This window comes from Oncorhynchus nerka, linkage group LG22 (genome assembly GCF_034236695.1).
Source record: "Oncorhynchus nerka isolate Pitt River linkage group LG22, Oner_Uvic_2.0, whole genome shotgun sequence".
Classification (NCBI taxonomy): Eukaryota; Metazoa; Chordata; class Actinopteri; order Salmoniformes; family Salmonidae; genus Oncorhynchus; species Oncorhynchus nerka.
The window spans coordinates 97,010,070-97,023,723 of record NC_088417.1 but is presented as its reverse complement, the minus strand read 5'-3'; the positions used below and the strand labels follow the sequence as shown (position 1 = coordinate 97,023,723).

Below are 13,654 nucleotides of genomic sequence, written 5' to 3'. Positions count from 1 at the left end.
CTCAAATCCAAGGCAGTTATAGTCAATGAACTAATCACTGATCATAATCTTGATGTGATTGGCCTGACTGAAACATGGCTTAAGCCTGATGAATTTACTGTGTTAAATGAGGCCTCTCCTCCTGGTTACACTAGTGACCATATCCCCCGCGCATCCCGCAAATGTTGCTAACATTAACGATAGCAAATGTAAATTTACAACAACAACAAAAAATACAGCATTTTCGTCTTTTGAGATCCTAGTCATGAAATCTATGCAGCCTACTCAATCACTTTTTACAGCTACTGTTAACAGGCCTCCTGGACCATATACAGTGTTCCTCACTAAATTCCTATCGGACCGTGTAGTCATGGCAGATAATATTCACTTTTTTTGTGACTTTAATATTCACATGGAAAAGCCCACAGACCCACTCCAAAAGGCTTTCGGAGCCATCATCGACTCAACATGTATCCGGACCTACACACTGCCACAGTCATACTCTCAACCTAGTTTTGTCCCGTGGAATAAATATTGTGGATCTTAATGTTTTTCCTCATAATCCTGGACTATCGGACCACCATTTTATTTACGTTTGCAATCGCAACAAATAATCTGCTGAGATCGCGCACCAGCGACTCCTGTGGCGGGCCGGGCGCAGTGCATGCTAACCAAGGTCGCCAGGTGCACGGTGTTTCCTCGGACACATTGGTGCGGCTGGCTTCCGGGTTGGATGCGCGCTGTGTTAAGAAGCAGTGCGGCTTGGTTGGGTTGTGTATCGGAAGGACGCATGACTTTCAACCTTCGTCTCTCCCGAGCCCGTATGGGAGTTGTAGCGACGAGACAAGATAGTAGCTACTAACAATTGGATACCACGAAATTGGGGAGAAAAAGGGGGTAAAAATTCGACAAAAAAAATAATAATAACAATCTGCTCAGACCCCAACCAAGGATCATCAAAAGTCATGCTATAAATTCTCAGACAACCCAAAGCTTTCTAGATGCCCTTCCAGACTCCCTCCACCTACCCAAGGACATCAGAGGACAAAAATCAGTTAACCACCTAACTGAGGAACTAAATTTAACCTTGCGTAATACCCTAGATGCAGTCGCACCCCTAAAAACAAAAAACGTTTGTCAGAAGAAACAAGCTTCCTGGTATACAGAAAATACCGAGCCCTAAAGCAAGCTTCCAGAAAATTGGAATGGAAATGGTGCTACACCAAACAGGAAGTCTTCTGATTAGCTTGGAAAGACAGTACCGTGCAGTATCGAAGAGCCCTCACTGCTGCTCGATCATCCTATTTTTCCAACTTAATTGAGGAGAAAAAGAACAATACAAAATATATTTTTGATACTGTCGCAAAGCTAACTAAAAAGCAGCATTCCCCAAGAGAGCATGGCTTTCACTTCAGCAGTGATAAATTCATGAACTTCTTTGACGAAAAGATAATGATCATTAGAAAGCAAATTACGGACTCCTCTTTAAATGTGTGTATTCCTCCAAAGCTCAGTTGTCCTGAGTCTGCACAAACTCCCAGGACCTAGGATCAACGGAGACACTCAAGTTTTTTAATAGTATATCTCTTGACACATTGATGGAAATAGTCATGGCCTCTAAACCTTCAAGCTGCCTACTGGACTATATTCCAACTAAACTACTGAAAGAGCTGCTTCCTGTGCTTGGCCCTCCTATGTTGAACATAATAAATGGCTCTCTATCCACCGGATGTGTACCAAACTCACTAAAAGTGGCAGTAATAAAGGCTCTCTTGAAAAAGCCAAACCATGACCCAGAAAATATTAAAAACTATCGGCCTATATCGAATCTCCCATTCCTCTCAAAGAAAATTGAAAAAGCTGTTGCGCAGCAACTCACTGGCGTCTTGAAGATAAACAATGTATACGAAACGCTTCAGTCTGGTTTTAGACCCATCATAGCACTGAGACTGCACTCGAAAAGGTGGTAAATTACCTTTAATGGCGTTATACCAAGGCTCTGCATCTGTCCTCGTGCTCCTAGACCTTAGTGCTGCTTTTGATACCATCGATCACCACATTCTTTTGGAAACCCAAATTGGTCTACACAGACAAGTTCTGGCCTGGTTTAGATCTTATCGGACAGAAAGATATCAGTTTGTCTCTGTGAATGGTTAGTCCTCTGACAAATTAACTGTAAATGTCGGTGTTCCTCAAGGTTCCGTTTTAGGACCACTATTGTTTTCACTATATATTTTACCTCTTGGTGATGTCATTGGGAGACACAATGTTAACTTTCACTACTATGTGGACGATACACAGCTGTACATTTCGATTAAACATGGTGAATCCCCAAAATTGCCCTCCCTGGAAGCCTGTGTTTCAGACATAAGGAAGAGGTTGACGGCAAATCTTTCACTTTTAAACTTGGACAAAACGGAGATGCTAGCTCTAGGTCCCAAGAAACAAAGAGCTCTTCTGTTGGATCTGACCATTCATTTCTGATGGTTGTACAGTTGTCTCAAAAAAAACTGTGAAGGACCTTGGCGTTACTCTGGACCCTGATCTCTCTTTTGACGAACATATCAAGACTGTTTCAAGGACAGCTTTTTTCCATCTACGTAACATTGCAAAAATCTGAAACTTTCTGTCCAAAAATGATGCAGAAAAATTTATCCATGCTTTTGTCACTTCTAGATTAGACTTCTGCAATGCTCTACTTTCCGGCTACCCGGATAAAGCACTAGATAAACTTCAGTTAGTGCTAAACATGACTGCTAGAATCTTGACTAGAACCAAAAAATGTTACCATATTACTCCAGTGCTAGCCTCTCTACACTGGCTTCCTGTTCAGGCTAGGGCTGATTTCAAGGTTTTCCTGATAACCTACAAAGCATTACATGGGCTTGCTCCTACCTACTGTATGTCTCCGATTGGTCCTGCTGTACATACCTACATGTACGCTACGGTCACAAGACGCAGGCCTCCTTATTGTCCCTAGAATTTCTAAGTAAACAGATGGAGGCATATAGCTACATTTTTATGGAACGGTCTGCCTATCCATGTGAGAGATGCAGACTTGGTCTCGACCTTTAAGTCTTTATTCAAGACTCATCTCTTCAGTAGGTCCTATGATTGAGTGTAGGCTGGCCCAGGGTTTTGAAGGTGAACAGAAAGGCACTGGAGTGACGAAAAACCCTTGCTGTCTCTGCCTGGCTGGTTCCCCTCTCTCCACTCTGACCCTGTTACGGGGCTGAGTCATTGGCTTACTGGTGTTCTTCCATGCCATCCCTAGGAGGGGTGCGTCACTTGAGTGGGTTGAGTCACTGACGTGATCTTCCTGTCCAGGTTGGCGCCCCCCTAAGGGTTCATGCCGTGGGGAGGTCTTTGTGGGCTATACTCGACCTTGTCTCAGGGTCGTAAGTTGGTGGTTTGAAGATATCCCTCTAGTGGTGTGGGGCTGTGCTTTGGCAAAGTGGGTGGGGTTATATCCTGCCTGGTTGGCCCTGTCCGGTATTGTCAGACGGGGCCACAGTGTCTCCTGACCCCTCCTGTCTCAGCCTCCAGTATTCATGCTGCAGTAGTTTATGTGTCAGGGGCTAGGATCAGTCTGTTATATCTGGAGTCTTATCTGGTGTCCTGTGTGAATTTAAGTATGCTCTCTCTAACTCTCTCTCTTTTTCTCTTCTCTCGGAGGACCTGAGCCCTAGGACCATGCCATGAAAAGCCAACTGACATTTACTCTTGAGGTGCTGACCCGTTGCACCCTCTACAACCACTGTGATTATTATTATTTGACCCTGCTGGTCATCTATGAACCTTTGAACATCTTGACCATGTACTGTTCTAATCTCCACCCGGCACAGCCAGAAGAGGACTGGCCACCCCTCAGAGCCTGGTTCCTCTCTAGGTTTCTTCCTAGGTTCCTGCCTTTCTAGGGAGTTTTTCCTAGCCACCGTGCTTCTACATCTGCAGTTCTTGCTGTTTTGTCATTTTAGACTGGGTTTCTGTACAGCACTTTGTGACATCAGTTGATGTTAAAAGGGCTTTATAAATACATTTGATTGATTGATTGATCTCCAGGCCATCAGACTGTTGAACAGATTCTATCTCCAGGCCATCAGACTGTTGAACAGATTCTATCTCCAGGCCATCAGACTGTTGAACAGATTCTATCTCCAGGCCATCAGACTGTTGAACAGCCATCAAGCTATCTTCTGTAGTAAGAGACAAAGCTCCTCACTTACACAAATCACACATCATACACACCTCATACACAAGCTGACTCCTGTACTCACATATATATATACACACACACACACACACACACACACACACACACACACACACACACACACACACACACACACACACACCCATACTCACATACACACTCACACACACACTCACCTAGCCAACACTGCTGTCCCATGTATACAGAGACATTAAACACTGGACACTTCCTGTTTCTTTTATGAGTTTTTTTTATAGCTGTGTATTTATTTACTGTATTCTCACATAGCTCATTCTAATATATCTAATATCTATCTATCTGCATATTGTTACACTGTTTATACACACTGTGTATATACTGGATTCTTGACATAGCCCCCCGACGCTATTATATAATAGCGCCGGAGGGGATGGAAAGGGAAAGGGGGATACCTAGTCAGTTCTACAACTGAATGCCTTCAACTGAAATGTGTCTTCCGCATTTAACCCAACCCCTCTGAATCAGAGAGGTGCGGGGGGGCTTCCTTAATCGACATCCACGTCTTCGGCGTTCGGGGAACAGTGGGTTAACTGCCTGGGGTGGGTTAAAGCGACAATACAGGACTAAGATTGAATCCTACTACCCCGGCTCTAATTTTACAGACTACAAAGGGAAACCCATCCGCGAGCTGCCCAGTGACCCGAGCCTACCAGACAAGCTAAATGCCTTTTATGCTCGCTCTGAGGCAAGCAACACTGAAGCATGCATGAGAGCACCAGCTGTTCCGGACGACTGTGTGATCACGCCCTCCGTAGCCGATGTGATCACGCTATCCGTAAGACCTTTAAACATGGGTCAGACGGATTACCAGGACGTGTACTCAGAGCATGCCCGGTACGGTACCAGAGCTCCAGGTCTAGGACCAAAAGTCTCCTTAACCGCTTCTACCCCCAGGCCATAAGACTGCTGAACAATTAATCAAATGGCCACCCGGACTATTTATATTGACCCCCCCCTCCCATAGATTACATTTGGACTAGTGAAACAGTGTTATTTTGGTTATTCATTGGATTCGTTCTAACATTGTTGATTTCTTGTTTTATTTATTTGTGTACTTGTTTGACAGGAGCTAGTAACATCAGCATTATACTGCCCTGTTAGGAGCTAGTAACATCAGCATTATACTGCCCTGTTAGGAGCTAGTAACATAAGCATTATACTGCCCTGTTGGGAGCTAGTAACATAAGCATTATACTGCCCTGTTAGGAGCTAGTAACATAAGCATTATACTGCCCTGTTGGGAGCTAGTAACATCAGCATTATACTGCCCTGTTAGGAGCTAGTAACATAAGCATTATACTGCCCTGTTAGGAGCTAGTAACATAAGCATTATACTGCCCTGTTAGGAGCTAGTAACATAAGCATTATACTGCCCTGTTAGGAGCTAGTAACATAAGCATTATACTGCCCTGTTAGGAGCTAGTAACATAAGCATTATACTGCCCTGTTAGGAGCTAGTAACATAAGCATTATACTGCCCTGTTAGGAGCTAGTAACATAAGCATTATACTGCCCTGTTAGGAGCTAGTAACATAAGCATTATTCTGCCCTGTTGGGAGCTAGTAACATCAGCATTATACTGCCCTGTTAGGAGCTAGTAACATAAGCATTATACTGCCCTGTTGGGAGCTAGTAACATCAGCATTATACTGCCCTGTTAGGAGCTAGTAACATAAGCATTATACTGCCCTGTTAGGAGCTAGTAACATAAGCATTATACTGCCCTGTTGGGAGCTAGTAACATAGTTATACTGCCCTGTTAGATAGTAACATATTATACTGCCCTGTTAGGAGCTAGTAACATAAGCATTATACTGCCCTGTTAGGAGCTAGTAACATAAGCATTAACACACTGCCCTGTTAGGAGCTAGTAACATAAGCATTATACTGCCCTGTTAGGAGCTAGTAACATAAGCATTATACTGCCCTGTTAGGAGGTAGTAACATAAGCATTATACTGCCCTGTTAGGAGCTAGTAACATAAGCATTATACTGCCCTGTTGGGAGGTAGTAACATAAGCATTATACTGCCCTGTTAGGAGCTAGTAACATAAGCATTATACTGCCCTGTTAGGAGCTAGTAACATAAGCATTATACTGCCCTGTTAGGAGCTAGTAACATAAGCATTATACTGCCCTGTTAGGAGCTAGTAACATAAGCATTATACTGCCCTGTTAGGAGCTAGTAACATAAGCATTATACTGCCCTGTTAGGAGCTAGTAACATAAGCATTATACTGCCCTGTTAGGAGGTAGTAACATAAGCATTATACTGCCCTGTTAGGAGCTAGTAACATAAGCATTATACTGCCCTGTTGGGAGGTAGTAACACAAGCATTATACTGCCCTGTTGGGAGGTAGTAACATAAGCATTATACTGCCCTGTTAGGAGCTAGTAACATAAGCATTATACTGCCCTGTTAGGAGCTAGTAACATAAGCATTATACTGCCCTGTTGGGAGGTAGTAACATAAGCATTATACTGCCCTGTTGGGAGGTAGTAACATAAGCATTATACTGCCCTGTTGGGAGCTAGTAACATAAGCATTATACTGCCCTGTTGGGAGGTAGTAACATAAGCATTATACTGCCCTGTTGGGAGGTAGTAACATAAGCATTATACTGCCCTGTTGGGAGCTAGTAACATAAGCATTATACTGCCCTGTTAGGAGCTAGTAACACAATAATTATACTGCACATCTGCTACAATTCTGCTATCACATCTGCTAAACTGTCTAAACGACCAATAAACTTTGATTTGATTTAGATTTAGTTGACATACTTTTGTCTGCACCAGCAAAGAGGTTTACCAGGGAACCATGCAGGCATGGTGAATGGCCCCATTCTTCAACACTGGGTCAGAATTAAATAATCAACTGTGTTTGGTTAAGATTTATTCACTGGATCGGTATTCAGTCTGCTACTAACTAAAAACATGAATCTACTCTTGATGAGGCAGATGTAAAAACACACATCAATATCTGACTTATCAAGGATAGCGTTCCCTGTTATGATTTTGTTGGTACAGGTATTTGTTGCAACATGTAGTGCGGATTTGAATACTATTTGAATCAAAATTGCTCAACCTTCTTCTAGGAAAAAGCACATTTTATCAGACATTGTAACACTGTCACAAGACACTCTCCTGGGGAAGTAACAATGTTGCCCTCGGGGACTCTTCATCAATATTATAGACAGCTGTGTTCTTCATCAATATTATAGACAGCTGTGTTCATAGCAATATTATAGACAGCTGTGTTCATCAATAGCTATGAGCCATAGGCCTGAATGCAATATAAAAACTTAGTTAGGACGGAGGTGGTAGGCAACACCTGACACACACACACACACACACACACACACACACACACACACACACATACACACACACACACACACACACCTTTCTTACCTTTGAGATGATTAACTCCTCTCCATGTTCCAGACCTCCTTTGAGCTGAAACCCCCAGGGTGCCCCACCCAGGAGCCGAGCCTCCAGAAGCAGCGTCTTTCCTCGGTGTATGACTGTGCTGTAGCTTGGGAGACTGCTATCCATAATCACTAGCACCGCCGAGGTAGCCTAGCCTGGTGGCTCGGTCCTATTCAGTCCAACAGACCCACTGCATAGGGGAAATGAAGCCGATAAGATGGAAGAACCGATTTGTATCTTCTCCTTTTCTTAAAGTCTTCCCGAAGAGCATAGCAAGAGGGGAAAGTCCACTCCTGAAGGATAAATCATTTCCTAGCATCACCGAATATTAAGTCAGCAAATGAAACATGGTTTGCCAATCTAACGGCAGTCTAGTTTAAACAAGTTCACTTTCGTTCCAACAGTCAGCAACAAGTGATGAAAATTAAACAGCCCACAAAATAACATTAAATGGATAGAACAAACGACAAAAAATAGTCACGTTTACTTGAACATGTAAATAGATTCACTTTTGATCGTTTGTCAGCCCCTCTTCCTCCTCCGACACTACTTTAGCATCACAATAGAATTTGCTACAATCCACTGGGCTGGGAGAAAGGGAGCGCTCTTCCCTCGCCAGCGAGCTGGTAGCATTGCGATCAGGTCAATTTGCCCTGTCAGAAAACAACGTTTTGCGCACCAGACTTCGACACTTGATTTGCCTACTCTCTAAAACTACCCCAAGTTGATTCTCAGCAACCTTTAAATATAGAAGTCTACTTGTTGCCTTGATGCGCATTACCTCTCCACTCCAGTTCCATGGATGCAAGTTTTGCCTCCCACTCCTCTCTCCTCTCACAGTCAATGGATGAAGTAGGGTAGTGCGCATGTGTGGAGAGGAACGCCCTTCAGCAGGCTACGCGGCCCGTTTCTTTAAAAAGTCAAGCTCTGTCGAGACTGTGGCGAAACCAAATGACATACGCGCTTTGGTTCATTTAACACCATGAAAGGTCTCTTTAATTTAGCCTGACACACATACTGTGAAACGCAAACACGGCATCCCACGCCACGGCCATTCCGTCATTGTGTATTGATTACTTTACCGAAATTCCAAGTCAAGCACGTCAGGGGGGGATAAAATAATAAGAAACAACAGCTTCTGTAGGACTTAATCTAAATAAATGTGACACCTGACCCGATGTTACCCAAAACTATTTTCATGACCTCCCGATGAAGAAGAGAACTAGATAAGATGTTTCCTCAGGTCATTTCTGTCTTATTAAGGTCAGTCAGACATGTATGATATCTTCAGATGACGACAATGCTGGTTAGGCTATCACAGTTCACACACATTGCACCAGATTTCTGATTTAGACCGAGTAGGCCCTAGGCTATGTTGACACTAATCTGCATTCCTTCATTACCGTGTCGAAATGGAAGTCGTGAATCAGCTACAGTATATACCAATTGCCTTGCATCTAATAGTAAGATGTAGATAACCAATCAATTTGACAACAAACAAATATTTTACTATTAGACACTTATAATTATATTATTCTTGGGTAGATGACCAACACAGACAGGGCTTGATACACCTCTCAGTGGCTCAGATAGCCTCTGTCTGCTTGTCAGTGTTACTGTGTTGACGCAATGAAACATGAAGATGCTAAAAATGGAAGGCTGTGGGATTATGCACCTTGGCGATAAATACTCATCTTCATCCACTGTTAATGACCACTGTTAGAGGGCCTCTACACTCCTGGCTCCTGTACACACAGGATGAGGTCCTTATGCAGTCAGGAATTGTTCCTCACTGTGAGGTGGTAGATCTGAAGTCGGAACTTACTTACATACTTACATACATACACTGGTTCTTAAGTGGCGACTTAGTTGTGACCCACACTGCAAAAACAATGATGGGTTTTCTATTAATGCTTCTGTCACACATAGGCCTGTGTCTGAACAACAAGTACCGCTAGCTATTGGTGCCAGCAAACAACTTTGGAGTTTCAAGTTACAAATGCTTACTTGCAAGTTCCTTCTCGACAAATCAAATCAAATGTTATTTGTCACATGCAACGAATACAACTGGTGTAGACTTTACCGTGAAAATGCGTTGCTTTACAAGCCTTTAACCAACAACGCAGAGTTTAAAAATAAAAATAAAAAAGTAACACAAGAAGAATAAAATAAAATACACAAAAATGGAGCTATAAACAGGAAGTACCAGATCAATGTGGAGCTATAAACAGGAAGTACCAGATCAATGTGGAGCTATATACAGGAAGTACCAGATCAATGTGGAGCTATATACAGGGAGTACCAGATCAATGTGGAGCTATATACAGGAAGTACCAGGTCAATGTGGAGCTATATACAGGGAGTACCAGATCAATGTGGAGCTATATACAGGAAGTACCAGATCAATGTGGAGCTATATACAGGGAGTACCAGATCAATGTGGAGCTATATACAGGAAGTACCAGATCAATGTGGAGCTATATACAGGGAGTACCAGATCAATGTGGAGCTATATACAGGGAGTACCAGATCAATGTGGAGCTATATACAGGAAGTACCAGTACCAGATCAATGTGGAGCTATATACAGGGAGTACCAGTACCAGATCAATGTGGAGCTATATACAGGAAGTACCAGATCAATGTGGAGCTATATACAGGAAGTACCAGATCAATGTGGAGCTATATACAGGAAGTACCAGATCAATGTGGAGCTATATACAGGAAGTACCAGATCAATGTGGAGCTATATACAGGAAGTACCAGATCAATGTGGAGCTATATACAGGAAGTACCAGATCAATGTGGAGCTATACACAGGAAGTACCAGACCAATGTGGAGCTATATACAGGGAGCACCAGTACCAGATCAATGTGGAGCTATATACAGGTAGCACCAGTACCAGATCAATGTGGAGCTATATACAGGAAGTACCAGTACCAGATCAATGTGGAGCTATATACAGGGAGTACCAGATCAATGTGGAGCTGGGTACCAGTACCAGATCAATGTGGAGCTATATACAGGGAGTACCAGATCAATGTGGAGCTATATACAGGGAGTACCAGATCAATGTGGAGCTATATACAGGGAGCACCAGTACCAGATCAATGTGGAGCTATATACAGTGAGTACCAGTACCAGATCAATGTGGAGCTATATACAGTGAGTACCAGTACCAGACCAATGTGGAGCTATATACAGGGAGTACCAGTACCAGACCAATGTGGAGCTATATACAGGGAGTACCAGTACCAGACCAATGTGGAGCTATATACAGGGAGCACCAGTACCAGACCAATGTGGAGCTATATACAGGCAGCACCAGTACCAGATCAATGTGGAGCTATATACAGGAAGTACCAGATCAATGTGGAGCTATATACAGGGAGTACCAGTACCAGACCAATGTGGAGCTATATACAGGGAGCACCAGTACCAGACCAATGTGGAGCTATATACAGGGAGTACCAGTACCAGACCAATGTGGAGCTATATACAGGAAGTAGTACCAGTACCAGATCAATGTGGAGCTATATACAGGAGTACAGATCCAATGTGTACCAGATCAGATCAAGTGGAGCTATATACAGGAGTACCAGTACCAGATCAATGTGGAGCTATATACAGGGAGATCAATGTGGAGCTATATACAGGAAGTACCAGATCAGTATCAGATCAATGTGGAGATATATACAAGTACCAGAAATGTACCAGTACCAGATCAATGTGGAGCTATATACAGGAAGTACCAGATCAAGGTGGAGCTATATACAGGAAGTACCAGATCAATGTGGAGCTATATACAGGGAGTACCAGTACCAGATCAATGTGGTGCTATATACAGGAAGTACCAGTACCAGATCAATGTGGAGCTCTATACAGGAAGTACCAGATCAATGTGGAGCTATATACAGGGAGCACCAGTACCAGACCAATGTGGAGCTATATACAGGGAGCACCAGTACCAGATCAATGTGGAGCTATATACAGGAAGTACCAGATCAAGGTGGAGCTATATACAGGAAGTACCAGATCAATGTGGAGCTATATACAGGAAGTACCAGATCAATGTGGAGCTATATACAGGGAGTACCAGATCAATGTGGAGCTATATACAGGAAGTACCAGATCAATGTGGAGCTATATACAGGAAGTACCAGATCAATGTGGAGCTATATACAGGAAGTACCAGATCAATGTGGAGCTATATACAGGAAGTACCAGATCAATGTGGAGCTATATACAAGGAGTACCAGTACCAGATCAATGTGGAGCTATATACAGGAAGTACCAGTACCAGATCAATGTGGAGCTATATACAGGGAGCATCAGTACCAGACCAATGTGGAGCTATATACAGGAAGTACCAGACCAATGTGGAGCTATATACAGGGAGCACCAGTACCAGACCAATGTGGAGCTATATACAGGGAGCACCAGTACCAGATCAATGTGGAGCTATATACAGGAAGTACCAGATCAATGTGGAGCTATATACAGGGAGTACCAGTACCAGATCAATGTGGAGCTATATACAGGGAGCACCAGATCAATGTGGAGCTATATACATGGAGCACCAGATCAATGTGGAGCTATATACAGGGAGTACCAGATCAATGTGGAGCTATATACAGGGAGTACCAGATCAATGTGGAGCTATATACAGGGAGCACCAGATCAATGTGGAGCTATATACAGGGAGTACCAGATCAATGTGGAGCTATATACAGGAAGTACCAGATCAATGTGGAGCTATATACAGGGAGCACCAGATCAATGTGGAGCTATATACAGGGAGCACCAGTACCAGACCAATGTACAGAGGTATATACAGGGAGCACCAGTACCAGATCAATGTGGAGCTATACACAGGGAGCACCAGTACCAGACCAAAGTACAGAGGTATGAGGTAACTAGGCATCAGGATAAATAATAAATAATAATAGATAATATGAGTAAAATAAAGAACAGACTAGCAGCAGAAAATGATGAGTGTAAAAATGTGTGTGTTGTGTGTGTGTGTGTGTGTGTGTGTGTGTGTGTGTGTGTGTGTGTGTGTGTGTGTGTGTGTGTGTGTGTGTGTGTGTGTGTGTGTGTGTGTGTGTTCATTAGTTGACTATTTAGCAGTCTTATTGATATTTATAAATGGTGTGTATATATATGGATAAAAAAAGTTGAGTAAATCACAGTTCCATGGGTGTTTTCGTAACTCTTCAACAATGCATTAGAAAAGTGGGGTATATAAGCTACTGCCTTCCACAAGAGGATGGGAAAATTTAAATTATATTTGAAATAAACTTTTTAGATCTTGGATCATGATATTTTCAGATGGGGTGAGGGGGCAAATCGAAAGAAGTACGGGTTTTAATCGTATTATATCTGTAAAGGTCCAGTGGACGGGGAAAATGAGAACAATGTTTTTAAAGTTAACGGAGCCATTTGTTATTGTGTCTGAACTACAGCTGGGCTGAATTAGCGAGGAGCAAAAAGTCATATTTGATTCTTTTCATGTCCAGGGCTAGATGAAAGACTTGTCTTAGAGAAGAAAATATAAGACATGGGCCGTACCGATACACTGTTTAAACAACGGACAGATGGAAGGTTTATAATATGCATCTCTGTGCCAAAATTGCAATATTGTAGAAATGGACAACTTCTTGGGTTCCGTTTGTACATCTACATTCTGTCAATGCGTGTCTTCATGATATCACTATGCAACAATTATGTAAATAAACAGAAATACGTTTGTCTATGTTTTACAAATCTTCATAGAAAAAAAATACATAAAATACTGTTGCTGTATTGAATATTTTTCTATAAATACGGTTTTCCTTAAACATGCTATTAATTATTACAACGCTACTACCATGTTATTATCACAATTGGTGAAACAAAATATATATATTAACTGTATCCTCCGCTCAATGATGGCCACAGGGTGGCGGTGTTGAGTTACGTAAAGGAATCTCATGATTCATTACAATACCAAA

General features: G+C 42.6%; 1 protein-coding gene across 1 annotated transcript in view; it reads right to left on the bottom strand.

Annotated features, from left to right (window-relative positions):
* LOC115122490 (protein Shroom3-like) overlaps positions 1 to 8,493 on the bottom strand; it is a 166,312-nt gene extending 157,819 nt beyond the window's left edge. Inside the window, exons 1-2 of the mRNA XM_065007629.1 lie at positions 8,443 to 8,493; positions 7,644 to 7,851 (exon numbers count right to left, since the gene is read on the bottom strand). Of these exons, the coding sequence (XP_064863701.1) occupies positions 7,644 to 7,787 (144 nt within the window). The 5' untranslated portion in view covers positions 7,788 to 7,851; positions 8,443 to 8,493. The remainder of the gene's footprint in view (positions 1 to 7,643; positions 7,852 to 8,442) is intronic.
* Between the last annotated feature and the right edge of the window lie 5,161 nt (positions 8,494 to 13,654).